The sequence below is a fragment of the Ambystoma mexicanum genome, chromosome 8, assembly GCF_040938575.1.
Source record: "Ambystoma mexicanum isolate Mex_15411 chromosome 8, UKY_AmexF1_1, whole genome shotgun sequence".
Classification (NCBI taxonomy): Eukaryota; Metazoa; Chordata; class Amphibia; order Caudata; family Ambystomatidae; genus Ambystoma; species Ambystoma mexicanum.
In genome coordinates, this window is record NC_090929.1 from 423,682,965 (window position 1) to 423,708,512 (window position 25,548).

General features: G+C 47.6%; 1 protein-coding gene across 2 annotated transcripts in view; it reads left to right on the forward strand.

Annotated features, from left to right (window-relative positions):
* The window catches only part of EXOSC10 (exosome component 10), a 1,010,963-nt gene that overhangs the window by 143,062 nt on the left and 842,353 nt on the right, over positions 1-25,548 (forward strand). For both annotated transcript variants that reach the window (XM_069609938.1, XM_069609939.1), the window contains one exon: positions 21,532-21,697. In XM_069609938.1, coding sequence (XP_069466039.1) covers positions 21,532-21,697 — 166 coding nt within the window. The remainder of the gene's footprint in view (positions 1-21,531; positions 21,698-25,548) is intronic.

A 25,548-nucleotide genomic window follows, 5' to 3' on the forward strand; every position in this document is an offset into this window, starting at 1 on the left:
AATTAAAAGGGGTTTTCATACTTGCATGGATTACATGGTAAGATAATTGTAACTCTACTTTAAGTAGTGGTGCTAAATAACACATTTTTCAAGGAGTCATCCCAGTGGAATTGGGTGGCTACCCTCAAGTTTATAAAAAAGGCACTAAAGTCTTCCCTTTCTCTGTACGCCTGTAAAGCTCTGTGGGCAAGTGCTCGTTACCTGGACTTGTTACCTGTGCTCCCATCGAGTCGTTCAAGAGAGACATGACATCGATTGTCTGCTCGTGCCTGCTTTCAATAATTCTCTGAGACTGTAAAGATGGGGGAGATGCCATATCTGACCTGAGCAAGGATTCTGGCCCCTGCCCGTCCAACTACCTGACAAACGCCTTGCCCTGTGTCCTTGATGGGTAAAAGTCCCAGCCGTCTTGAGTATATAGCACCCGAGCATGTAAGAATAAGGTGTGAGACATCTCTGAGCCTGCTAACCAACATACTAAGGAAGGTGAAATTTGGCGACTGTGCTCCTCAAATTGTAAGCTGCCATTCCACTAAACTTTCCTCCCATAAGCCTTAGCAGATCATGGTAATGTATGAGTTTTCATACCGTCCTCTTCCAACTTGCAGATTGTTTTGTTCTTCAAGGGGTACAATGTATCTATTTGAGACAGGGACAACTAGAGAAATGGGACCTGTTTGAAAATGGCCATGGGGCAGGTATGCCGGGTGTCTGGTTCTTTTGCCTCCCAAGGCCTACTCGCACCTATCCCTGACTGACTCCACTCTAAGATCCCCTACCACCCTACACTACACACACAGACCCCCCACAGAAAGCCACAACAGGCTTGGCTGCAGGCACATCAACATTAATCAAGCCATGACTAAAGTCTCTCTAAGCCCTGCCTCACTCTCCCACATAAGCGGCTGTTAGGGAGAATTTTCATTTAAGTTCTAAAATCCTCTCACCTTAGAGACCCCCAGCTCTTTTGCTTTACTTAGGACTTTTTTAATTTTAACCATGGAGTGAGTGAGACCTTTTTCTCACTCTCGTGTTTTGACTTGATTTGGGTTAGGTTTTCACTGTTTTTGGAGTCTGACAAACTCCATAGGCGTTTTGTATGGTGACACACAGCACCTTCAGTGCAGTATCACAGAGAAATACTTTAGATTTCTCATATGGTTTGTATACCTTTTCTTGTGTGAACTACAGTTCCGAAGAATAGTAAAGTGAAATTGACTTTGCTTACCTTTTTCGCTTTGTAGGTCCAGCACACCCCATCATATGTGGAGTGCTGGGAGGTAACCTAGTAGCCCCTTTTCCTACATTCTCATGTAACATTCTTGTGTTACCTTCACTACTTTAAATGGCTGCTGGCAGTGGTTTAAATGCTACTACCATTGTGCTTTTCTACCGCAGGCTGAACCCTCAGCTGCAGTACAGCACCCATGGGTGACCATTTCGTCAAAATGTCCGGTCCTTCTTTTTTTGCCATTTTCTGTTTGTGAGGTCTTTCTTAGGTTTTACTCTGTGCGTAACAGATTCAAGCCCTTTGTTTGTCTTGCCTTTGGTGGGCTTTAGCCCTGAATCCCGCCCCTGGCTCCAGTGTGTCTGGAAGGACAGGATGTGAGAAAGGGTCCGGTAACTCCCCTGCCCGTTGTCTCTAGAAATGCCTGAATGCAACCAGTCCTGATTATCTGGCTGGCTGTCCTTTCACGACAGCCACTCTGCTGTGTGATTGACTGCCTAGGCTGTGTATAAATGGGAGCAACCTGTTTAAAACATGAGGGTTTTTGGGACTAGAGGCAGAGCCGACCACTGGCAGAAAGACCCAACGAAGAAACCCTGAACAAAGCTTGCTGCATCTCCTGGACCTTTTGAATTGCCTGGTGAAGCCCTGCTGCTGTGCTGAAACTCTTTTTTTTCAATTCGATAGAGAAGCTCTGGAAGGGACAATGTCTCCCCTTGGGTTAGTGGGACCAACTAACCCTGAGACTAACTCCACTGGACTATCTTCCCTGACTGGCTGTACTACTTCATTGCTACAATAACCGAGTGCCAGGGGTCGAGTAATTGGTAGTCGAGTGAAATGTCGAAATCCGGCTAGAAGCTCCAGGAGTCTCCTAAGGACCCTCCAGAAGCAGGACGACCAGAGCTCGAGCCTACTAACCAGAGTGCAGGACCCAAGTAGTGAAGGGAGCTCAACTGGTATCTGCGACGGTGCTTTTTGCTAACCTCAAACTGCGAAGTGCTGCTGAACCGAAAAGAGCCCGTAGTTGCTGCTGACTTCCCAAGTGCCGCTGCAGGAGCCCTTCAGACGTCCTCCCTCTTGTCCCCATGACTGTGGCTCAGGAACACTGGGTCTGCACCGCTATAGCAAGACAGAATCCAGCTGGACACCTCTGCTTCAAACCAGAGGTACCGTTTAGACTTTGGGTACTTACCTCATGGTCTTTTAGCTGTGCTTTTCTCAGTTGGGAATTGCAGTGGCTTACCTTTTTATAGTTGATTTCAACTCTTTGCACAGGCCTAACAACTTGGAACCCTACAAGTGATTTTCTACAAACGCTCTAACTTTGTGCAAGACTGTTTTTGATCTAAGTGCCTCCGCTCCGTAGACTGTGCTCCAATTGATTTTGGCGGTCCTGGCTCCCTGAAGTCTCTTCTAGTCCATTGACCTTGATATTGTTTGTTTGTTTATTTATTTGTATGGCGCACCTTACCCAGGGGCAACAGGGCGCAGGCAAAAAGATAACTCGAGGCTTACAATGTTACAGAAATATACAGTTGAAGTAAAATTAAAGATATTCAAGGATTACAGGAATGAGAAACATACAAGTCTTCATACATAAAAAATATCAATCTCTATACAGGAGTGAAATATACAGATATGTACAAGGGCTGTTAGAGGCGAGAGCAAGGCCGCAAACAAAGAGTATCAATATCTATACATGGGTATAGAATGTACAATTAAATACAGGGGTTATTGGAGATCAGGTGACTGATGAGGTGCCTTCTAAAGTGCAAATATGGTTGATCAGCTCTCAGGTTGTGTGGCAAAGAATTCCAAAGTGTGGCCGCTTTCACCGGGAAACTGTTGCCACCAATGGTGGAGAGGTTGAATCTGGGAATTATCAGACAGTTGGAATTGATAGTTCTTGTTTGTCTGATGGAAGACTTTCTCTTTACCTTGTCCATCAGATAACTAGGGGCAGCATTGTTGAGGGCTTTATGGGTTAGGGAGGCCAACTTTAGTTTGATTTTGTTGTCTGTGGAGAGCCATTTGTGTTGGCGTCTGGTAGTGGAGATATGATCTCTCTTATTAATGCCGAGGGCAGCTCTCAAGGCATTATTTTGTAGGATTTGTAGCCTATGCATAATGGCTTTGTTAGCACCGCTATAAAGGGCATTACAATAATCGAGCCTCGATAATGAGTGCTCTTGCCAGGATCATACAGCTGTCATTGGATAGGAATGGTCTGCCTGCTCTTATTAATTTGCAAGTATACGCAGTGGTAGATGCTAGTGAGTTGACCTGTTTAGTGAATGACATAGTGGCATCCAGATAAAAGCCGAGGGTTTTTACTTCCCTGGATACTTTGATAAAGTTACCATCTATGTTAAATTCGGCATATTCAAGGCCTAGTTTGTTGATATTAGCGGGGGTACCCAGGATGATGAGCTCTGTCTTGTCGTCATTCAGGCATAGACCATGAGATGCCATCCATGCCTGAATGATGAGATATACCCTATTCACCAACTCTCTGTCCTTACTGTGATACCCTGAAAGTGGGAGGAGAATCTGAGTGTCATCTGCATAGTTAGTGTAGGTGACACCCAGATGGTCCAGATTGTCGAACAGAGGTTTGGTGAAGATGTTATATAGTGTGGGGGAGACGCATGAGCCCTGCGGGACTCCACAGGTAATAGGAGAAGGGTCTGCTGCTGCTGAAGGGGAGAAGACTCATCGTTCTCTCACTCAGAAAGGATTCAATCCATCTGATAGCTTCTGGGGAGAAATGAGCAGCTGAATCCAGGTGTCTACAGAGGACCTTGTGGTCGACAAGGTCGAATGCCGCGGAGAGGTCGAGTAGGAGGAGTGCTGTCTTACCCTTGTCCCTCAGATCATCAATTTGGGTTTTCAGATCAGAGGGCTGTTTCCGTGCCGTGTAATGGGCAGAAGCCTGATTGTCTGGAGCCTAGTAATTTGTGTAGTTCTAGGTATTTTTGAATCTGGACATAGGCCACTTTATCCAAGATTTTCAGTAGGAAGGGTACTGTGGTGATGGGTCGGTAGTTGGTGGGGATGAGAGGATCAAGCGTCTGCTTTTTGAGGAGGGGGAGCACCCAGGATTGTTTTAAGTTGGAAGGGATACTGCCTGAGGAAAAAGAGGCGTTTATGAGTTTGGAGATAAAGGGCGACAAGTCTCTGGCTGCGTCCTTGATTATGTGTGCAGGGCAGATGTCGCCTTTACAGTTTGAGGGTTTAAGAGAGAGAATGATTTTCTCAACCTCCAGGGTGGTGGTTTTAGAGAAGGTGAATGAGTTAGTGTGTTTGGTAAGGCATTAGGCGGAGATGTGGGAGAGTTAGTGAGGTTTAAGGAGTCTTTTTTTGTTGAATTTTGTTTTGTAGGGTGTTTATTTTATTTGCTAGTGCCTGTTGGATGTCTGTGCACCAAGTCTGGTCCTTGGTGCAGGTGTCGGGTGTGGCAATGGGTGACTCAAGTTCCTTCAGTATGGAGAAGAGCTCCTTACTTGAGTTGGATTTGGCAATGCGGTTGTTATAGGAATTCCGTTTAGCTAAGCAGATTTCAGCTTTGTAATGACGAGAAATCGTGTCAAGGATGGCTTTCTTTTCACTGGAGGGGCATAGTTTCCAATCAGCTTCACATTTTCGCTTTTTTAGGCGGAGGGCTTTGAGTTCAGGTGTGTACCATTTATTTAAATGGGTTTTAGGCTTGCTGGTGCGAAGTTTAAGTGGGGCAATTTTGTCCATGGTAGTGAACATGATTTTATTATATTTGTGAACTAGTGTGTTGGGATCTAGATTGTCTGGCAATGCGTTTAGCGTTGGAAGGATGGCTGGGATGATTTTTTCTACTGATATATTTTTCTTGTGAGGCAGGGTGGTGCCAGTGACACGGTTGTGGTAGGTGGTCTGGAGGTCAGGTTAAATGAGACCAGCGAGTGGTCAGTCCAAGGTAGTGGTGTGGTGGAGGAGATGACCGCTGAGCAGTTAGCATCAGCAACCCAGTCTAGGGTTCTTCCCTTCAGGTGGGTGGGTAGGTTGACTTTTTGTGAGAGTCCGAGTGATGAGATCGTATTGGCTATGGTAGAGGCATGTATGTCTGCTGAGTCGTTAAACCCTAGGTTAAGGTCACCTAGTAGCAGTAGTTGTGAGGTGGTTTTCGCATTGTTGGAAATTGGGTTATGCAAATCTTCCTCGAAGGTCCCGAGCGGACCTGGTGGTCTGTAGATCAGGTGGATGGTGAGGGATTGGGTGGTGTTTATAGGGAGTTTGGCAGTGAGGGATTTGCACGATTGCAGGGTTTGGGTCGGGGCTAGTCTGAGAGCTAAACTTTCTTTGGATATGATGGCGATGCCACCTCCCCGGTTGCCCACCCGGTCCTGCCTGGATATGGTATAGCCATCTGGGATGGCCAACATTAGAGACGGGCCTGCTGCATTGTGGAGCTAGGTTTCAGTTAGAGCAATAAAATCTAATTTGTCTTTAATGATTAGGTCTGCTATATCAAGGGCATGTGCGACCAATGATCTAGTATTGAGGAGAGCTCCTTTATAGGAATGTTCATCCGTTTTTACCGAGATGTTTGTATGAGCGATAGGTTTGGACTTGGTTGTGGGGATGGTGGGGCCTTTAGTAGTGGGAGGGGCACGCTGGTGGTTTAGGGCCGTGGGTTTTCTGGTATGGTAACTTTTGGCTTTGCATTTGGAGTCAGACCGGAGTCTTCGGGGCGGCTCATATAGTTTAGAGAGTCTAGCGCGAAGTTTGTTGTTTCTTTCGGTGGTAGGGCAGGGGTGGGAGGCAAGGGTTATTGGTCCTGACCTGCGATGATACCTTGGGCAGGAAGGGTCAAAATAGTAACTAGTTATGTAGGAATCGTTGGTGAGACTGGTGCCTGGCTGGGAGGGCGGGGGCTCCTGAGTCGGTATCCTGAATGGGAATATCTGGGGATGCGGGCGTGGCCATCGCACAGAAGATGAGTAATATAGTTAGCATTTTCTGTAGAACAGCGCTGGCGTTGTGTGAGCAGAGTGGGAATAGCAATGTAGGTGCAATCTAGGAGATGGGGTCTGGGCAGGAAAGATAGGGTAGGGTGGCAGTCTGAAAGTCCAGCTGCAGGTCAGTGGAATTCAGAATTGCAGTAATGGCTAAGTTCAGTGTGCCGTAGCATGGCGCAGTATAGTAATAAAGCAGGGGATAATGCGATTCAGTGGTATGGCAGTTAGGACACAGGGATACTGCAGTACAGTGGGGAGGCAATTCAGACCAGGGGAAAATGCAATAAAGTGATATGGCGATTCAATGCCGGGGCTGTTCAGAGCAGGGCGAAATGCAATACAATCGCGTGCAATTCAATTCAGGGCAGGGCAGTACAGATGCAGTATGCAGATAGGGCAGTGGTACCTAGATTCAACATTAGGCATATGGCACAAATACAGTGTGCAGATAGGGCAGTGGTACCTAGATTCAACATTAGGCATATGGCACAAATACAGTATGCGGGTCACTAGCATTAAGGAGCAGCTCTAGTGCTCGCAGGTTGGCGGGTAGGTGAGTTAGTTCACCGATGCAGAGTCACGTGAGCAATAAGGGTGCCGTGGGAGTGCTGGAGTATTGCTTACCAGGTAGTGGCCTCGAGCGAGGTTGCGTTGCACTTTCACCGTGTGTCGTGCCTGCCTGTGAGGGCCAGGGGGACTGGCAGACGGCAGCTCCGGCAAGAAACAGGAAATGGCCTTTTTTATTGTTTGCCCCTCATAGGTGGTAGCGTGTTGTGAACTATTACTGCTGGGAAAGGCTTGTTTAGACTTCATTGGAAGATTTCGTTGTTCCTCACATTTACTGAGAACCTGTTTAAACTTTTCCTTCCTTAAACCTTTCCTTTCTGCAAACCTCAGAATCTGCAAAGTATAACTAGTGTGATGTATAAATGCCATTACTGTCCTTGTGATTGAAGTCACCTCGCCTTTTTAAAGGGTGCTTATTTAAAAATTGATGTTAATTAAATAACTATTTATAACAGAAACCTTGAGTGTTAGTGTTACTTGGCTACTTGTATTTACGGGTTTCATTTGTTCAGCTCTACAGCTCACATTTACTCTCCTTGAGATAGGCCAGGCTGCTCAGTCACACTTCCAACCTTTGTAGTACAGACCTATACCAAAAGGTGGGTTACCTAATAGCAAGCAGACAAGTGTTGTGTAGTTTCAGTGTGACTGCAACTATATCAATTCTTACCTAACGGCAGCTAACCAGACCAAAGTGCTGCCAATCCGATCTTGGGATCATCCCTGTGGATAACATACTCCCAAGTTTCTTCAGCCAAACCAATAGAAAACAGATTGGCACTTAGTAACCGGGTACATCTGACCTGCACCATCAGCACTGCAGGTTTTCCATTTGCCTTTCGCACTAATGAACCCCACCCTCTATTCTCTTACAGAACCAAGAGCAGCTAGACCACCAGTAGTGGCAGATGGGCACTATACAAGACCACTATATTACTAATGCATTAGGTCAGGATCTTTTTTTGGCCTCACCACCTGTCTTTTTCCATGCAGGTTTGCCAACATATATGCTAGAGAAATATCTGCATAGGGTTTGAAACTTTTGTATATGCAGATGAAACTGTAATCTATCATTTGATGGCTATTGTGCAAAGGCAACTTTCAATAGATGAAAGGAGCATTCTAGAGTTTTTGGGGTGAAAAAAGGATTGATTTCTTAAGGGGTCATTAGGAGGGTGAGGACATGGGGATGCCCAAGGTAGGCAGGCTGCAGCATGTGTGAAGGTTGATAAGTTATTGATCAGGTATACAAGATGAACACATTTAAAGCTAATACATAGAATATGGTATATAATAGGAAGTCACTTGAGCCAAAATAGTTTGTAAAATAAGATTAACACCATCATATGGGGAGAAAGAAGCAAGTAAGTGATCGGTTGGCAACAGAACATTGGTGAACGGAGCCTGGACCTTCCAAGAAGAACAACATGGCCAGTAGTCTGTGCCATTGCAGAGCTAAAACAAACATACCTGAGCACCTCATCGATGAGCGGATGAAACTGGGTAGAACCAACCTTAGCTTCCAGCTACATATCCATTTCCAATAATTACTTCCCACCGCAGATTACCAAAAGATGCTTACGTTTGGTGGCATCTTACAAAAATGCTTGCATCTCCTTAGTCTACCATCAGTAATGAAGGATAAAAGTCGGACTCCTCATTTCATCCTTGTGAAGTCACTCACTGGAATACTGTTAAATGGGTATTGACAGCAATTATTGCAATGCTTAGAAATGAGAGATCTGGCATGAAACTTTATGTATAGACAGATATTCTCAAAGAAACTGAACTGCTTTCAGTACAGGCTGACAAGGCATCTTTATGTAAGATCATCTAAAATATAGAAAGATTTGACAGAGAAGAGAAACCTGAAAATGTAATGCAACAATCCCAAAACAATCAACAGAAAGAAATTAGATAAACAGTTCCTGGAATATTTGTGCCATTGTGCCAAAATATTGATCGGCCAATTTTGTTAAACTATATATATATATGAGGAGGGAGGCGTGGCCAGGCGGCAACCATGCGGACGTGCCTCCTCTGAGCTCCGGTCTGCAGCGCATATGTCGGCCGTTTTTAACCCTCTCAAAGGAAGAATTTCAGCCTTATGCAAAAAACTGAACTGAGATGACATGTGGAGGGACCTGCTGCCGAATTATTGAATGGAAAGACTCAGGATTAATGCACTTTTAGTGCCGTGGTTCCTGGCACTGTGAAACCCAAGATGGCGGATCGCGCCTTTTTCAGCAATCCCTGTGGGGAGACGGAGGGCCCCTGCGGCGGCAACAGACCCAAGGCGCCGAAGGTGGAACGGACACACGAGCGACGCTGAGCCCGGCAGAAGTGCCCTGTGAAGAGCGAGGTCCGAAGCGATCAAAACCGAGTGTCATCGGAGGTGGTGGAGCTACGTATGGAGCGCTCAGTCTCCCTAACCCAGCCATCCGACTATCCCTGCGACAGCGACTCTGAGTCCCCCTGCGAGCCCCGCCCGGGACAGCTCGCCTTGGCTGGAGGATGGCGGCACCCGGGGGAGATCCCATCTATGACCTCACATCACAGCCGAGTCTCCGGCTACTCGAGCCCTAGAACAGACTGGCTTCCCTCGCCGGGCCCCCGGCCGCCCCCCCCCCCTTGCAGCGCCGGAGAGCGGACCCGGCTGGCCCCTGAAAACCGGGCACCGGAGGACGGTGGCGCCCGGGGAAGATCCCATCTACGACCTCACAGCACAGCTGACTCCCCGACTACTCGAGCCCTAGAACGGACGGGCTTCCCTCGCTGGGTCCCCAGCCCCCCCCCCCCCCCGCAGCGCCGGAGAGCGGACCCGGCTGGCCCCTAGAAACCGGGCCCCGGGTCCCGACAGGAAAACCAGACCGGGCTACAGCTGATCCTCCCTGCGGGTGAGTCCCCCGCCTCCTGGCCCCTTCAGGAGCGCTGTGTTCGCTCGCCCGCCCTGCCCCCCCCCTGGGAGCGCTGCTCGGGGCTGTGCGGCACAGGGCGGACGGGCCTTCTGGGGACCTCCACTGCAAGCTGCCGCTCTTCTCGGCCCACTCCACAATTGGCCCTCCGGCCCTGAAGCCAGGGCTGCACCCGCAGTGCCTGACCCACAAAGTCTGACAATAAAGGGTCCGTGGAGAGTGACCCTGATCATCCCACTGGCCCGGCGGATTTACAGCACTATGAGGCCACTCTGCTCCATGACCGCGTGACTACGGGATCAGACAGCACAGACGGCAAGCTAATCGGGTACTGAAAGCAAAGGGGTCACGAACAAACACGCCAGGGGGTCCTGAAATTACCCTAAAAGGAGCCGTGGAGCCGGGAGAAGGGGCCACTGTTAAGGAGAAACTCTTTGGGAGGGTCCGGAAGATCCCCGACCGAGACCTAGCGGAATACGTCGAGACATTCTTCAGATCCCTCTTAGAGCTGCCACCGAATGAGGAACTAAAATTGGACAGAACACACCGGGTGTATTCCTTGGCCCAGCTGAAGAAGAATCTGCCTCCAGATGTACTTACCCGAGTGCATTTCTACCGCCAGAAAGAAGACATCATGGCGGCAGCCAGGAACTCAGACTCAATCCGATTTCAGAGCACTGAGATACATCTATTCCAGGACCTTGCCCCATACACCCTGGCCCGCAGATGGCGCCTGCACAGAGTGACGGCCTGGTTAAGGGATCAGAGGATCCGGTATCGTTGGGGGTTTCCCTGCAAACTCATATTCGAACTCAACAATCAACACCACATAATATCCACCGAGGAGGAAGTGAAAAGCTTGATGGAAGAGACTTCTGACGGGGCAGACCGCAGCCCACGGCCCCCGGTGGACGATGAGCCCACCTCTCGCCCCGCTCCAAAGTCTAGGAGGGGAAGATCCCGCCGTAGGCCGGGGAAGCCCCTAATGACGAATCAGATCTGAGGAAGACATCGAAAACCCCTGGCGGGGCCCCTTCGCCGGCGTCCTCAGAGAAGAGTTGGGCAGAGATCTGTACAGGCTGAAGGTGAGAGAGCGACTTTTTAACCTCACCAGAAGAAAGGTTCCCTGTGAGGATACCACCTATCCCCCGCTGGCACCCGAGGCGGGAGCCCAGCTGTGAGTGTGGTGCATACCTCCCAACAAAGTTCTCCCCTATGCATTGATATGTTACTCTTCCCTTGTTTCACCCCCCCTTGGCAGGTCTCACCGGAGGCCCTCAGTCAGACTGTTACCCACAAATGACAATCAACTCTCCCATGTTAAACCCCAGTTTAACCACGGTAGTTCCTGCTTCCCCTGGGCCTTAAGTTTAAACGTAGTTTGGGTTCTGGAAATTCTATAGTTGTATCCGACTTGGGCGTCAGACTGGATGGTGCCCGACAAAGGTATTACTCAGGTTAAATTACCTTGGGGCCTCCGACCATCGCAGTTCTTCATGGACACAACTAATGTAATTGTTGCTACAGATTCATATTATAAGTTTTTTATTGAGTTTCTTATGTTATGTTCCCACCTGTTGATACCAGAGAAGGTCTATGTTCTGGCTCACCACGCCCCTCACCCCGATTGGTCCTCTGTGCCCCACCCAAGGAATTACATTTGGCAGAGATGGCCGGGAGATTCAAATTACCCACGGAACCTGAGCGACTGAGCCATGGCAACCCCTAGCTATACATTTTATCTCATTTAACGTGCAGGGTCTGAATTCCCCCCTGAAGCGAAAAGCACTTTTCCATAGATTGAAGTCTTTAGAGGTCTCCTTTCTATTTCTTCAGGAGACACACCTGTGCCCAGCGGATGAATTCCGCCTGAATGACAGACACTATCCCATTAGACTTTTTGCATCAAGTGGCCTGAAAAAGCGTGGGGTTGCCATCTTGGTGCGCAAAGGGATCTCTTTCAGAACTAACGGACAGTTTCGGGATGAAGAGGGAAGGTTCCTACTGGTTAACGCTACACTAGATGGCCGCAAGGTCACTCTGGTTTCCATCTATGGCCCGAACTCTAATCAAAGCCAATTCTTCGCGAAGTTGTCCAAAGCCCTATTTGACCACGCTGAGGGGGAGGTAATTCTAGGAGGGGATTTTAATGCAGTAATCAACCCCATGGCTGACAAAACACTACCCCCCACAGTAAACGATGGTAACAACTTCAAGGCCCTCACCTCTGTACTGCGAGAGCATTCCCTGATCGAGGTATGGAGATACCTTCACCAAGACGAAAGAAATTATACGTACTTCTCACCAGTACATGGTGGGTTTTCAAGACTCGATATGTTCATGATAGCTGACTCATTGATCCCTAATGTGTTAGAGGCAGAGATCCTTCCAGAGGCACTAGCAGATCATTCCCCGGTCCTATTATCGATCACACCCCCACAAGTCACCCCTCCCGCGAAACCCCCCTGGAGGCTAAATGACTTCCTACTAGATGATCCAATGATTCGGGCTCACATCAAGGAAACTATAGAACTGTATTATAGCGAGAACAACACGGGAGATGTGGGCTTGGGGACTATCTGGGACGCAGGGAAGGCGGTACTCAGGGGACACCTGATAGAACAGGCAGCGCAGCGGAGGAGATCCAGAAAATTGTTGCAGGAGCAATTAGAGGAGGAAGTCCTCAGGCTGGAAGGGCTGCACATGAGGAAACCCACTCGGCGCACATTAAGGGACCTGAGAGTGGCCAAGAAAGCACTGGAAGCACAGCACGTGGGGAGGGCGGCCTATGGCATGATGCGCACCAAACAATTCTTTTACACAAAAGGGAATAAAGCAAATAGATTATTAGCGGCCAAAATAGGGAAGCAGACCAAACAAAATAGAATAGACTTCCTAGGAGACAGGACAGGACAGGACAGGTAAAGGCACACACTTGGAGGAGGGCAAATGTCACATCATAAAAGACTACTTCACGGAACACGCTACCCCATATATAGGGAACCCGGTCCTCATTAAGGAGTACATAGACAAAGCGGAACTCCCACAGATACCCCGATCTCTGAAGGATACCCTAGAAGCCCCAATAACGGGGGAAGAAATAGAAGCAGTCATCAAATCCCTCCCCACTGGGAAGGCCCCGGGCCCAGATGGGTTCACAAACAAATTCTATAAAACCTTCGTGAAGGAACTCGTGCCACATTTAACCACTTTATTTAATGCCCTGTGGGAATTGGGATCAGTCGCCACATCTATGTCCAAATCATTTACCACCTTAATACTAAAACCTGGAAAAGACCCAGCAGACTGCGCCTCCTATCGGCCCATAGCCCTGCTTAATGCCGACGGCAAGATCTTCAGCAAAATCATAGCGCGTCGTCTGGGAGAAGTATTACATAAGTTAATAGATCGAGTCCAAACGGGTTTCATTCAAGGTAGATCGGCCCATGACAATATCAAAAGAGCAATTGATCTGATAGCCCTCGCCCCCTCTATCTCAGCCCCTCTCTCACTACTATCATTAGATGCCCATCGCGCCTTCGACAGTATGTCATGGAATTACCTACACTCTGTCTTGGAGGGATTTGGGTTTAGCCCACACTTCTCCAAACTGATACTAACCAACTTCCAAACCCCCACCACCCAGGTTCGAGTCAACGCCCACTGGACTCCGCGTATACCCCTTGGCAGAGGGACCAGGCAGGGCAGTCCCCTATCCCCGGTGGTGTTCGTGCTCGCAATGGAACCTCTAGCCCAACATATCCGCCTACACTCTGAAATCCAAGGATTTTAATTAAAAGATCAGACTCACAAAGTGGCCTTATATGCAGACGGTGTGCTCTGCTTTCTGCGAGAGGCCCAAACCTCAGTCCCCCCGCTCATGGCTTGTTGGATAAATTTGAGCAGATCTCAGGCTTCTCAATAAACGCGGCCAAATCAAAGGGGCTTAACCTGTCCGAAACCCCCGAAGTATTAAACGCCTTAGAGAACAAATTCTCCCTCAGCTGGGTGACCTCCAAAATACCATACTTGGGAGTGCACCTGACTGCAGGTAACTCTGGGCTGGTGAAGGCCAATATCCCCCCACTATTTAAAGAAGCCAAAGAATCACTACTAAAATGGGGCCCCATGGAAATTTCCTGGCTGGGGCGAATGACAGCTGTTAAAATGACTCTACTACCCCGCCTTGTCTATGTATTCCAGGCGCTCCCAGTTCACATCCCAGAGCGAGACCTACAAGACCTTCAGAAAGCCATTGGCCAATTCATCTGGCAGGGTAAAACACCTAGAATCCAGCGCAAGATCCTCCCAGAAGTAAACAGCTTGGGGGACTAGGGCTCCCATCCACGGTTAAATACTACCGTGCATCTCAGATAGCCCCTATCCTGGTCTGGGCGCTCCAAGATGACCCCCCCAAATGGAGAGACATAGAACAGACACTCACTGTGACCCCCCTATCCCACCTCACTTTCTTGCAGCGGGAAGCGCGAGCTTCACAACAACTACCACTCCTCCCTACCACGAGTGCCTCACTCCGATGTTGGGACAGACAGCTCACCTTAAGAGGACTAACCCCGGGTCTGGGCCCGATGACTCCGATTACACAGAACCCTACCTTTACCCCGGGGCTTCAACCTAAATCCTATCATAAATGGTCGGGAAATAAAATCTTGAGACTGCAGGAGATATACGCGGACGGTGTCCCCTTAACATTTATCCAATGCAAGGAGAAATTTAATCTCCCAGAATCCGAAAGGTTTAAATATATCCAACTTAGGCACTGGATCACCAACCCACAAGTTAGAAAAGCAGCCAGTAGACCTCCCATAGGCCTCGAACTAACTGCGATAGAAGGTCAACGGGCCCATAATGTAGCTACATGCTATCGTCTCACAGAAATAGCCCCAGAGGAGGAGGAACTGCCGTACATGGTATTTTGGGGGGAAAGAACTGGGGAAAGAAATTTCCCCTGAGTCGTGGCAGAGAATCTGGGCCAGAGCACACAAGTCCTCCAGATGCACGACAGTAAGGGAATGCGCACTCAAAATATGCTACAGATGGTACTTCACACCGCAGAGACTGCATGCTATGAACGTCGACTACCCTGAGAACTGTTGGCACGGGTGTGGGGCAAAAGGGGACCTGGGTCACATGTGGTGGCACTGTCCGACCATTCAATCTTTCTGGTTGGAGATGTGCTCCAAAATTAAAGATATCTGCGGAATCCCCCTCCCCTTAGACCCAATAGTGATGGTCTTGCGAGATTCCCCTGAGGACGGAACATACCCGCAATCTGGCCCTAGAGCGCAGCTCATTACACACCTACTAATGGCAGCCCGTCTTACACGAGCGCGCTATTGGAAAGAGCCTGAGGGCCCCTGTATTGCACAATGGTGGGTCAAGGTCTGGGAACTCCTGGGAATGGAGAAACTAACAGCCACATTACTGAACCGAACGGACAAATTCCGACAAATCTGGGGTCCATTTCTAGAACATACGAAAGAAAAAGAACATATGTTCTTCCAGCCAAGACTGATCAAAAGCCTTCTCCAGCCCTGAGAATCTTAGTACAAACAAGGGACATGGCGATCTAACGCCAGAACATGAGAATAGCAGACACCAAGAACAACACCCGGGCTATGGAGTGAACAGGTGGAAAATGAATTCCCCCCCCCCTTTTTTTTTTTCCTTTCTCTCCTTTCTTCTTCTTTCTTTTTTTACATACAACTGCAGCAATACACCCCCAACAGTAACAATGATGTCACAAATGAAATATAATGGTTAAAATGAAATGTCAATCCACTGTTAAATTAATTGGTCTCGGCGCTATGCGTTGAGTCCTAGGCAGGAGAACAATGATGTATGGTTGAACTGTATTCAAATATCCTTGCCATTGGTTATACTGTTAAAGATGTCAATGTGAACTGATGTTTCAATAAAAAGATTTTGACAAAAAAAATTGATATGAGACATTTAAAAGAGATAAGACAAAGCACAGAAATATACACATGACTGGTCCTTCAAGTCTACGTGTGTGGATCACAGTTTATCATAGCTGTTAAATTACAGCCAGATGTGGGATGTCCTTAAATAATACCTCCCTAAACCATGCTATTTTACTGTTCTTTCAACCATTTCAGGAGAAATATGCATAGGTCATAGTGTTTCAAGGGCATATAGGATATTTTCTGGAGGCTACTTGGGTACATATATTTATATTTGTGAGTGGTTGCATGGTACAATATTGGGGCACTGGGTGTTGTGGTAAGTCAGAAGGAGGATGCAGACTCCAAGAAGACATTTCAGTATGTTTCTTTATTAACCAAAGGAAAATAAGACATCTCCCTCTCCCCCTATACTAAAAGGCATCTCTACCTAACAAAACTAGCTAAAGTTCTTGTTGGTGAATGCCTTAACAGAATCTGTCCAAACAAACCTCAACTGGCCCAACCATTAAAATAACTACGGACAGGAGAATGACTCCCTTCTTCTGGGATGTTTGATTTCCAAAAACTTTATTCAATAATTAATGTTCAGATAACTCAATCTTTTGATCAGTTCATACAACTCGTTCAATACTTTAACATGTTTTGGCTTCTTCTCTCGTTGGTAAATGTTTTATTTTCTTTCCTCTTGGCTCTTTACAGAGCGAGGTTCTTCTTTAATTTCGATATGAAAAATTATTCCAATAATGATTCTCTTTCTTCTTTAGGTTTCAGTAATCTGATCTCCTCATCTCTACTGGGACTAGTATGATTGGTCCCCTAATGATTCTCATCTTTCACTCTTCTTGGTATTAATATTCTCTTGGACTTCACTGGGACGAGTATGATGGATCCCACAATGATTCTCGTTCACGCCTCCTAATTTTTTGGACTTGACTGGGATGAGTGTGATGGGTCTCGTAACGATATTCCGTCTCCCTCTCGCATCTCCCGTTTTCCCTGTTTGCTGCTGTTTTTAGAACTCGCGTCACTTCCGGTTGCTTGGAGTTGTTTCTCTCGTTATTGTCCAGGGTCGTTGTGCAGTATCTTCAGTACCATTAGGTTCAGCGTCTTCATTTTATTGGATTTATAGAGCGCCTTTTGACCAAAGGCGCTGAACAAAATATATACATATATACATGTATGATTTTTTTCTTTTTAACGGTGCAATCATGATAAAATGTAGACCTCGGTAAAAGCCAGAGTATTGGGAGACGAGAGATGAAGGCTTAGTTTTCAGGTTTGATTGGAAGATACGAAGATATGTGGGAGGGGAAGGGGGTTCCAATGTTTGGAGGCTAGGAGAGCAAAATAATGCAAACGAGATGAAGAACAGGGAGGTTTGGGAACAGTTGAAAAGAAATTCATTCTGTGATCTTAGAGGGCAAGATGGGATGTAAAATGAAAGCATAGCAGAGAGGTAAGGGGGACCAGACCATGGGTACATTTGAAAACAATTGAGAGTGATGGAGAATACGTGATTGAAAAAAGTAATGCCATAGAAAGTATAGTGGGTGTAATGGAAGACCGAATGGGTAAAGAAAACAGGAGACGAATTGAGGAATTAAAAACTGAGCAAAGAGGGAGACGATGGGAGGCAGGAAGAATGAGCAAAAGAGATGAGCAGTAATCAATACGGGAAAAGACCAGAGAAAAAAAATGAGGGGCGAGCATGATGGATGTTGAAAAGTGCATAGTGACGAGAGAGCAATAGAACAAATGTGAATAGAAATGAGGGGGAAGGATCAAAGATGATGCCCAAGTTACGTGCAGAAAGTGAGAAAGAAAGAAGATGGAGGGGGAAGACTAGGAGGAATAGTAGAAGCAGGAAAGAACACAACCTCAGTTTTAGAAGAGTTGGGGTGTAAAAGAAAATGAGGACATATGTCGTGGAGTGGTGTCAGCGTTGTTTAGAGGACTGACGGTCCACCATAAGCTTGATGTGGTCACGTAACCACTTTCCGCCTCCCTCTCTCGCTGGTTTCTGCAACCACTCTTTTGCCACTGGCTCTTTCCCCTTCTCCCTAAACTACTCCTTGTGCGCCCACTATTGAAAAAGCCTTTAGCAGGCCCTACCTGTCCATCTAACTACCACCCTATTTCAATCACTGCCTTCCTAGGGAAACTGCTGGAAAAGCTGGCCTTGCCCCAACTCAATTCACACACTGAGCTTGTTGGTGGTCTCCACAATCATCAGTCTGGATTCCGAGCATCCAGAGGCACGGAAACTGCTCTTCTGAACACCCGTGAAGAACTGCTTGCATCCCTGGACTCCAACTCCCCAGCAGTCCCCATTCTACTTGATCTCTCTTCTGCTTTTGACACTGTCAACCATTCCATCCCCATACAAAGGCTCCACAATACCCTTGGTATCACGGAACGGGCACTGGAATGGCTGACTTTTTTCCTTACTGACCGCTCTTCCCATGTCATCCTGGGCACCTTCTCTCCTACTTCCTTCTCCACCTGTGTGTCCCACAGGGATATATCCTCTCCCCATGGCTCTTTAATATCTACCTAGCTCAGCTGGCACGCCTCATCTCTTCCTTCACCCCTAACTTTGTGTTATGCAGACGACACTCCACACTTTTTCAGACTTCCTGCTGACTCACTTGCGCCTTCCTTCATCACCGACTGCCTGTCTGCCATCCTGGCTTGGTACTTGTCAAATGATATCTGCCTCAATGTCAGCAAAACTGAGATTCTTCGAATTGGTACCCCTGCTCCCTCCTTCCCTTCTCTCCGGCCTCACACCATGGGCTCTTTCCCTGCTCCTTCTGCTGAAGCCAGAAACCTTCGCGTCATCTTCGACTTTCTCCTTCCTCCCTCACACTCAGGACATTGCCAAGAAGTCCCACTTCCAACTCCTCCTTCTCAAAGGAATTCTCCCATTTCTCACTTCCCCCACAAGCTCAATGTTTCCCGAGCCCTGGTTCTCTCTAGACTTGACTATTGCAACAACCTCCTCCTCAATCTACCTTCTTCCACTCTGCGACCCTCCGACCCCCTTCAGCTAATCCAGAATAGAGCATTGAGACTTATCCTTGGCCTTAAGCCCATGGATTGCATCTCTCCTGCCCTAAAAGGCCTCCACTGGCTCCTGGTTGCTGCACGGATTTCATTCAAATCCCTCTGCATCATCCACAAGGCTGTCTAGGGCCAGAGACCACACACCACACTATCTGCAACTGTCTCTTACCAAATACTCTCCTTAAAAACCTCTACGCTCCTCTGGCACCAACTCCGTGTGTAAAGCGTTTTGCTAAACGGAGAGCAGGAGGCTGCTCTTTTTCTTCAGCTGGATCCCTCCTCTGGAACAGCCTCCCCCTCCCTCTGTGTCTTGAGCAGGACCTTCTGAAGTCTCCAAAAGCATCTCAAGACGCTACTCCTTTCCTTTCATGCCTCAGCAGCCATTGCTAGTGCATCCTTGAAACCTGGAGGATCTTCAGGGTGCTTCCTTCCCCTGCATTTCTAGCCTTCTTGCATGAATGGAATCTGTGCTGGGTCTGCTCCTTTGTTCATCCATTTAAGATCAACTGTCCTCTCTTGACCATGGTGACTCCTATTGCAATCCGTCGTCTTCGCTTCCTGGAGGTGTCCTGAGGTGATTTGCTCCACCGAAGTCTTCATCTTTCTACATTTGGGTGTTTTACTGGAAGTTGCCTGGAACCAATTTCTAAGCACTGTGACTGACCATCATTAAGTCACATGTCTGAAGTTGACCTCTGCACCCGCGACTACTGGGCAGTCCTCAACCGGACCAAGCACATTAGATTGTGTCCCCAACAGTTTTCGGAACACTAGTAGTGGTCTCTGGAGAAATCTGAGTCGGCGTTGGGAAATAGGGTAACATGGATGTTATGTTAAAGGATATTTATACCGTGCACAATCGACACCGGAGTGGTCCCCTGGCTCTCTGGCGCATCTGAAAGGGAAAGAAGGTGGGGTTAGTTAGGAGGACTGAGCGGGATAAGAGCAAGAGAGCTCTGATATGCTGTTGGCAGCATCAGTTTGGTTAACACTGTTCGCCGAGCTTAAGTGTGCTCTTCAGTTGGTTGCCGTCATGTGCTGTTGTGCGAGACGATGTGTGGTTTGTTTTGTTGTTGCGGTGTAGTGCGTGTGGTTTGTTGTTCTTGGAGGAATGGTTGCATTTTGTTTGACTATAAGAGGTGTATGCAGAAGGGTGAGATTTTTAGTAGGGTTGGTGAATGGTATCACTATCTGGATGTGGCGCATGCTAAACTTCCCAATTCTATCTCTTTGCGACTCATGCTAATCTTGACAGTTCTATCCAGATCCGACGCGTGCCAATTTCCCAAATTCGATCTAGACGCCAATCATGCTAGTGTCCACATTTCTATGTGTGAATCATGCGAATTTCCAAAATTCTATCTAGATGTGGCGCATGCTGATTTCCACAATTCTATCTAGATGTGACGCAAGGTTATCTTCACAGTTCTACCTAGATGTGACACATGGATGTAAAGTTATGCCTCTAAATCAGTTTCCTAACTCATCGGTGGGGGCCTAGTCAAGGATCCCTTCCTAGGCCTAGTCCACTGTCTGGGTTTAAGTGAGTTTACTTATCTGGACAGTACTTCTTGACTTTTATATCATAACCACTGGCATACTTTACAGGTTGGTTTGCTAGGGGATGACTTTGGAAGATGACTTTGGTCCTGATGCTTGTAGGGCACAAGGCTCCAAACCGTTTTGCAGCGGAACTCACTAAGTGTTAGGGAAACCTTTCCATTATTATTCTAAAGTGCATTTACTGAATCGCATGCATCCAACTACTTTGCCGTGTTTCACTGGTTATGGAATCCAATGCTTTCCTTTTCTCATGTGAATGTGTATAGCTGTTTTATGTAAGTGTGTGACAATGTTTGTCTAGATGTTTCATTTGCTTAGTGTGTATTTTAAAGGTCTAATAAATTATTCTATATTTGTGTACTTGCCAGTCTACCTGCAATTATTGGTGGTTTTCTAGTTGTAGCCCTTGGGCACTCATACAGCCTCCTGAGAATAAGCCATGCTGCTCTGCTACTTTATCTTGATTGAGTTTGGCTAGATCTGTGTCTCTCTAGGTTGGCCTCCCAAAATCAACATATTGGGTTGATTTTCGAAATAAATATAAACCAAGACTACCTCCGTTTTAGGGACCGGAGGAGTGGGCCAAAAAAGACAAAATCGGATTCTTAGAGGAAAGCTGCCACCAGTCTAGCCACATGGCTAACAGGGGGCGGGAGGGGGGGGGTGGGGAGATCACCTCACCCTGCAACACTATGGAGCACATTTTGGGTACTGCTGCTAAGGCCAGCCCAGAGGAAAAATGGAAGAATCCAGCAAAATGTACAAGTAACCAACACTGGGGGTAAAAAGATGGCTTTCTACCTGAAGAATGGGTGTGAAGTGGAAGTACAAGGGCTGGACATGGGGAGGGGGGGACCCCAATGGAGCAAGGAATGTGCAATTTAGTTTAATATTTGGGGTGGGGGGCAAGCTCTTCTGGGTGCAAGACTTCCATTTGATTGTTTATTAATAAGAAGCCAATCAGACTTCCAGTTCATTAAACTTAACTGTACAATGTAAACGGCACCTTCAGAAGATATCCTATCAATTGGCAACCAAACTGTCCCTTGCATCCCACACCTTGCCCTACTTCATTCCCCGTTCTACCACCACATATCATACCTACAAGCTTATTGCCCTCTGACCGCTTCAAATGACTGCATTGAAGGCGTAAAGAATGACCTCCCATGGAGAGGGGCACACACTACAATCCATGTAAGTGTTCCAAGTGCTGCTAGACATAAATTGTTTGTTTTTATTTTTTTACACAGGGTGGAGAGTCTCAAAAACGCACAAAGTCTGCCACTTTCCGTTTGCTTCATGCCAAGAACATTCTGAGGCCTCAGCTCAAGTTCAAAGAAAAAGTCGACAACTCGAATACGCCATTCATACCTAAACTCTTCATCAAGCCAAATGCACAGAGACCACTGCCTGCAGGTAATTTCCACCTACTGTTTTCAATTCAACGGATTCCAAAGAGGTTTCGGATGACAGAAAGACTTTGCATGCTATAATACAAAACATTCACTGATCCTTTTCACTGTAAATACTAAGCATCCACTTTGTCTGTCAATCGGAGGCTTGTGGAATCTTCTTAGATCACATGCTGTGCATAGGCCGACATCTAGTGGAAGCTGCAGAGTATTAGTTTGTTTTTCGAAACTCGAAAAGGGGCGTCGAACTAGGGCGTGACAGCAATACTATCCCTAGTGTGACGTCTACTGTACCTATGATCCCTCACGTGTGTAGGACCCTCAGATTGTTTTTTCCGCCATACTTGTCGGAAGCATATCGCAGAGTTCCCTTGGCTTTAGCCATTTATCAATAATATTACAAAATTTCCATGTTTCTCCCACCCTACGCCGGAGATTGACGTCGGTGAATCGAGATTGACAAAATCCGCCGTCGAGACTACACGACGGACTTCGGGCCTCGAAAGGCTTCTGGCCTCAGCCCGGGCCTCGGAAGGCCTCTGCCCTGTGCAAGTAGGAAGAGTGGGGGGTGGTCATACACTCGTTTTCTACATATACCCGCCCGCTGCCAATTAGTGACATATGGAGAGTACTCCCTTTAAATTCTGCCCGAAGTGTAACAGGAAGTTTTGTTGGGTAGACAAACGCAATACGTGTAACCTGTGTCTCCCACGAGATCATCCCGAGGCTACCTGTAGAGCTTGTAAGCTCTTCAAGCCCAAAAAACTCAAAGACCTCTTGACAAAGCGCTGAGCCCGCTACGCCAGGCAGCTAGAGGCCATGGACGCCGTGGGATCCTTCAATGTTGGCAGCAATGCCGCCTTATCGGACGGCAAGGGCACAGGGGTGACTTCACACACCCACGAGCAACCCCCCGACCTCAGAGGACTGACCGGCGGTTCAGTTATGGGGACAACGCCCGGCGGCAAGAGCGCAACACACACCACTTCCACCAAGCACATTAGCCGCAGACGAGATTCGACACGCATGTCGAGCAATCGGCATCGAGAGAGCGGTCCACTGTTTCTGTGTCCTCTGGGCGTTCCCGGTCACGTTCGCCTCATGACAAACAACCGTCCACATTACCACAATGTGCCACATTACCAAAAGTCATTGAGGCCCGGTCGTCGGAAGACTAATCCGACCTCTTCCCCCAAGTAGTACGTTCGACGTCTACTTCTGAGATTCAACGCCCCTCTTCCAAGACTTCTGAATCTGATCCCACCTCCAAGCCTAGAGACGATGTGTTGAAGGTCAACTCCGAATCTCGACGCCAGGCGTCAAAACACTCAGAAAACCCTAGAGGTTCAGTAAAACGTTCCAGTAGCCATGAGAAAGGGGGAAAACGACATAAAAAAACCTCAGAACACCAGGTTAAAAAGGAAAAACAAAGACCCTAAATCTTTAGGAAAATCCAAGGTCCCTGACCCTGTCACCAAGGGAAAGATTGTTTTTCCCACTGCTCAGAATATGGGCATGGAGGAAGAGGATGTTAAAAAAAAAATTGGAGTTCTGACGACACTGATAGGGTAATGAGGAGAATGTCATTTATGGCAGACTTCTATGAGAAAGACCCTAATTATTTCCAGAGCTATACCAGCACTCCAGCTACCTCTGCCCCTTTGGGATCCAAAACCTCTCAACCCCCTACTAAAAGGCTCTTCCCTGAGGCTCCAGCGCAAGGTTCGTTTTCAGACCCTTTGCTAATTGAACCTTACCATCCAGAGTCCTATGGCAAGGAAATACACATATGCTGGAAGACCAGACGGGAGTTTCTTACTATGGGGACGATGAGGACCCGGAAGAGGAGGAAGAAGATGAGGCGGAAGCCTACAATCTCGAATCTCCTATTCTGAAAGACCCCCACCCTCGTGAATGATTCACCGATTGATAATCAGCACTCCTCAATGAGGTACTGGTGAAAGCAGCAGCTCATTTCCAAATAGACACACAAGGTGCCCAAGAAGATAAAGATTTCGAGGAGGAAATCTTAGGTGACAGAAGAGCCATTTCCCAGGCTATCCCCATATTAAGATCCATCCAGCGCAGAATCGATCCCTTACTGGTAACGCCTAATCTTACTCGTGCAGTCAATCCACGAGTGGAAAAATTATTCTGCGCCGCACCCTCGGATCCCATGTACATTAGGGGGCAATTAAAACCCGACTCACTCGCAGTAACAACTACCAGAAATAGGGCAGGTTCACCACTCGCTTCTTCCGAAGCACCTCCTGACAAAGAGAGCAAGAGAATATACGCTGTGGGTAGAAAAGTTGCCTCCATGTCAGCCTATCAGGCACGTATTGCTAACAGTACCACTCTGTTAGCAAGCTATAACTGCCATCAATGGGAACAAGTAGCTGCTCTAGTAGCCTCTGCACCTGAACCACCAAAGGGACAGTTAGCCCAAATTGCAGCAGACGGAAGGTCCATATCTGGATGCATCCTTCAGACACATTTTGATGTGGCAGATGATGCTGGAAGGTTGATAGCCAAAGGCACAGCAATAAAGCGCCATGCTTGGCTAAAACAGTCCGGGTTCAAGCCCGAGACCTAAGCCAGGCTCATAGACATGCCGGTAGAGCCGAACGTTCTTTTTGGGAAAGCAGTGGAAGAGGCACTAAAGACGGCTAAGGACGAATACGAGACCTTAAAATCTCTAGGCCAACTGACAAATAAGCCCTCAGGTCAGAGGGAAATAATAATTTTCGCGGCCAAAGCTCCCAGAGGGGTTCCAACAACTATCAAAATCAAGGAACCTCATCGGGCAACAATCAGTCCCAGGCTACACAGGGTTTCACCAAAGGTCATCGCCTGGGCCGCACTAGGGGTACAGGCAGCCCCGATAGAGCTGGTACGTCACCAAATAAACAGTGATGTTCTGCTCCGGGTCCCTTCCCATGCATCCCCAGTAGGGGGGCGCATTTCCATCTTCACCCACGCATGGGTAGGGATCACTTCGGACAGATGGGTGCTGTCCACAGTGTCCGCAGTGTCTGTATAGAGCTACTAGAACGCCCCCGCAACCATCCTCCAAGACCGAAAGTACACTCCTTGGAGCACCAGAAAATCCTCTTCGAGAAGATCGCCATTCTACTTACAAAGGACGCAATAGAACTCGTCCCGGGCAACCAAGTAAACAAGAGTATTGTGCCAAAAAAAGATCTAACAATGCACCCAGTATTAGACGTGTGCCCTGCAAACAAGTATGTCAAGCCACAAAAGTTCTGCATGACTACACTCCAAGAGGTAATCCCCTTACTAAAAAAGGGGATTACATGGCAACATTGGATATGAAAGATGCCTATTTTCATATTTCAATGTTCCCAGCGCACAGAATATTCTTGCATTTCAAGATAGACAGCCAGCATTACCAGTTCAAGGTGCTGCCCTTCGGAAAAGCCCCGGCTCCAAGGGTATTCACCAAGGTACTGGCGGTGGTGGCGGCGCACCTACGCAGGGAGGCAATCCCGGTGTACCCTTACCTGGACGACTGGCTCATCACAGGGGAAACCCCTATAATTTGCAGATTAAACATTCAAAGAACAATCGACCTCCTCTTCCAATTGGGCTTCTCAATCAACGAGAAAAAAATCAAGCCTGGTGCCAAGCACCTCAAAATAGTTCATAGGAGCTGTCCTAAACACCCAAGAGGGGTTGGCCTTTCCATCAAAGGAAAGAATTTGCAATCTGTTGCTGCAAATTCCTCTATCAGTGCGGTCGCCAAATAAGGGTACGCAAAGCGATGTGTTTGCTAGGCATGATGGCATCTTGCATTTACCTGGTTCCCCACGTGCGCCTGCGACCCATGCAGGA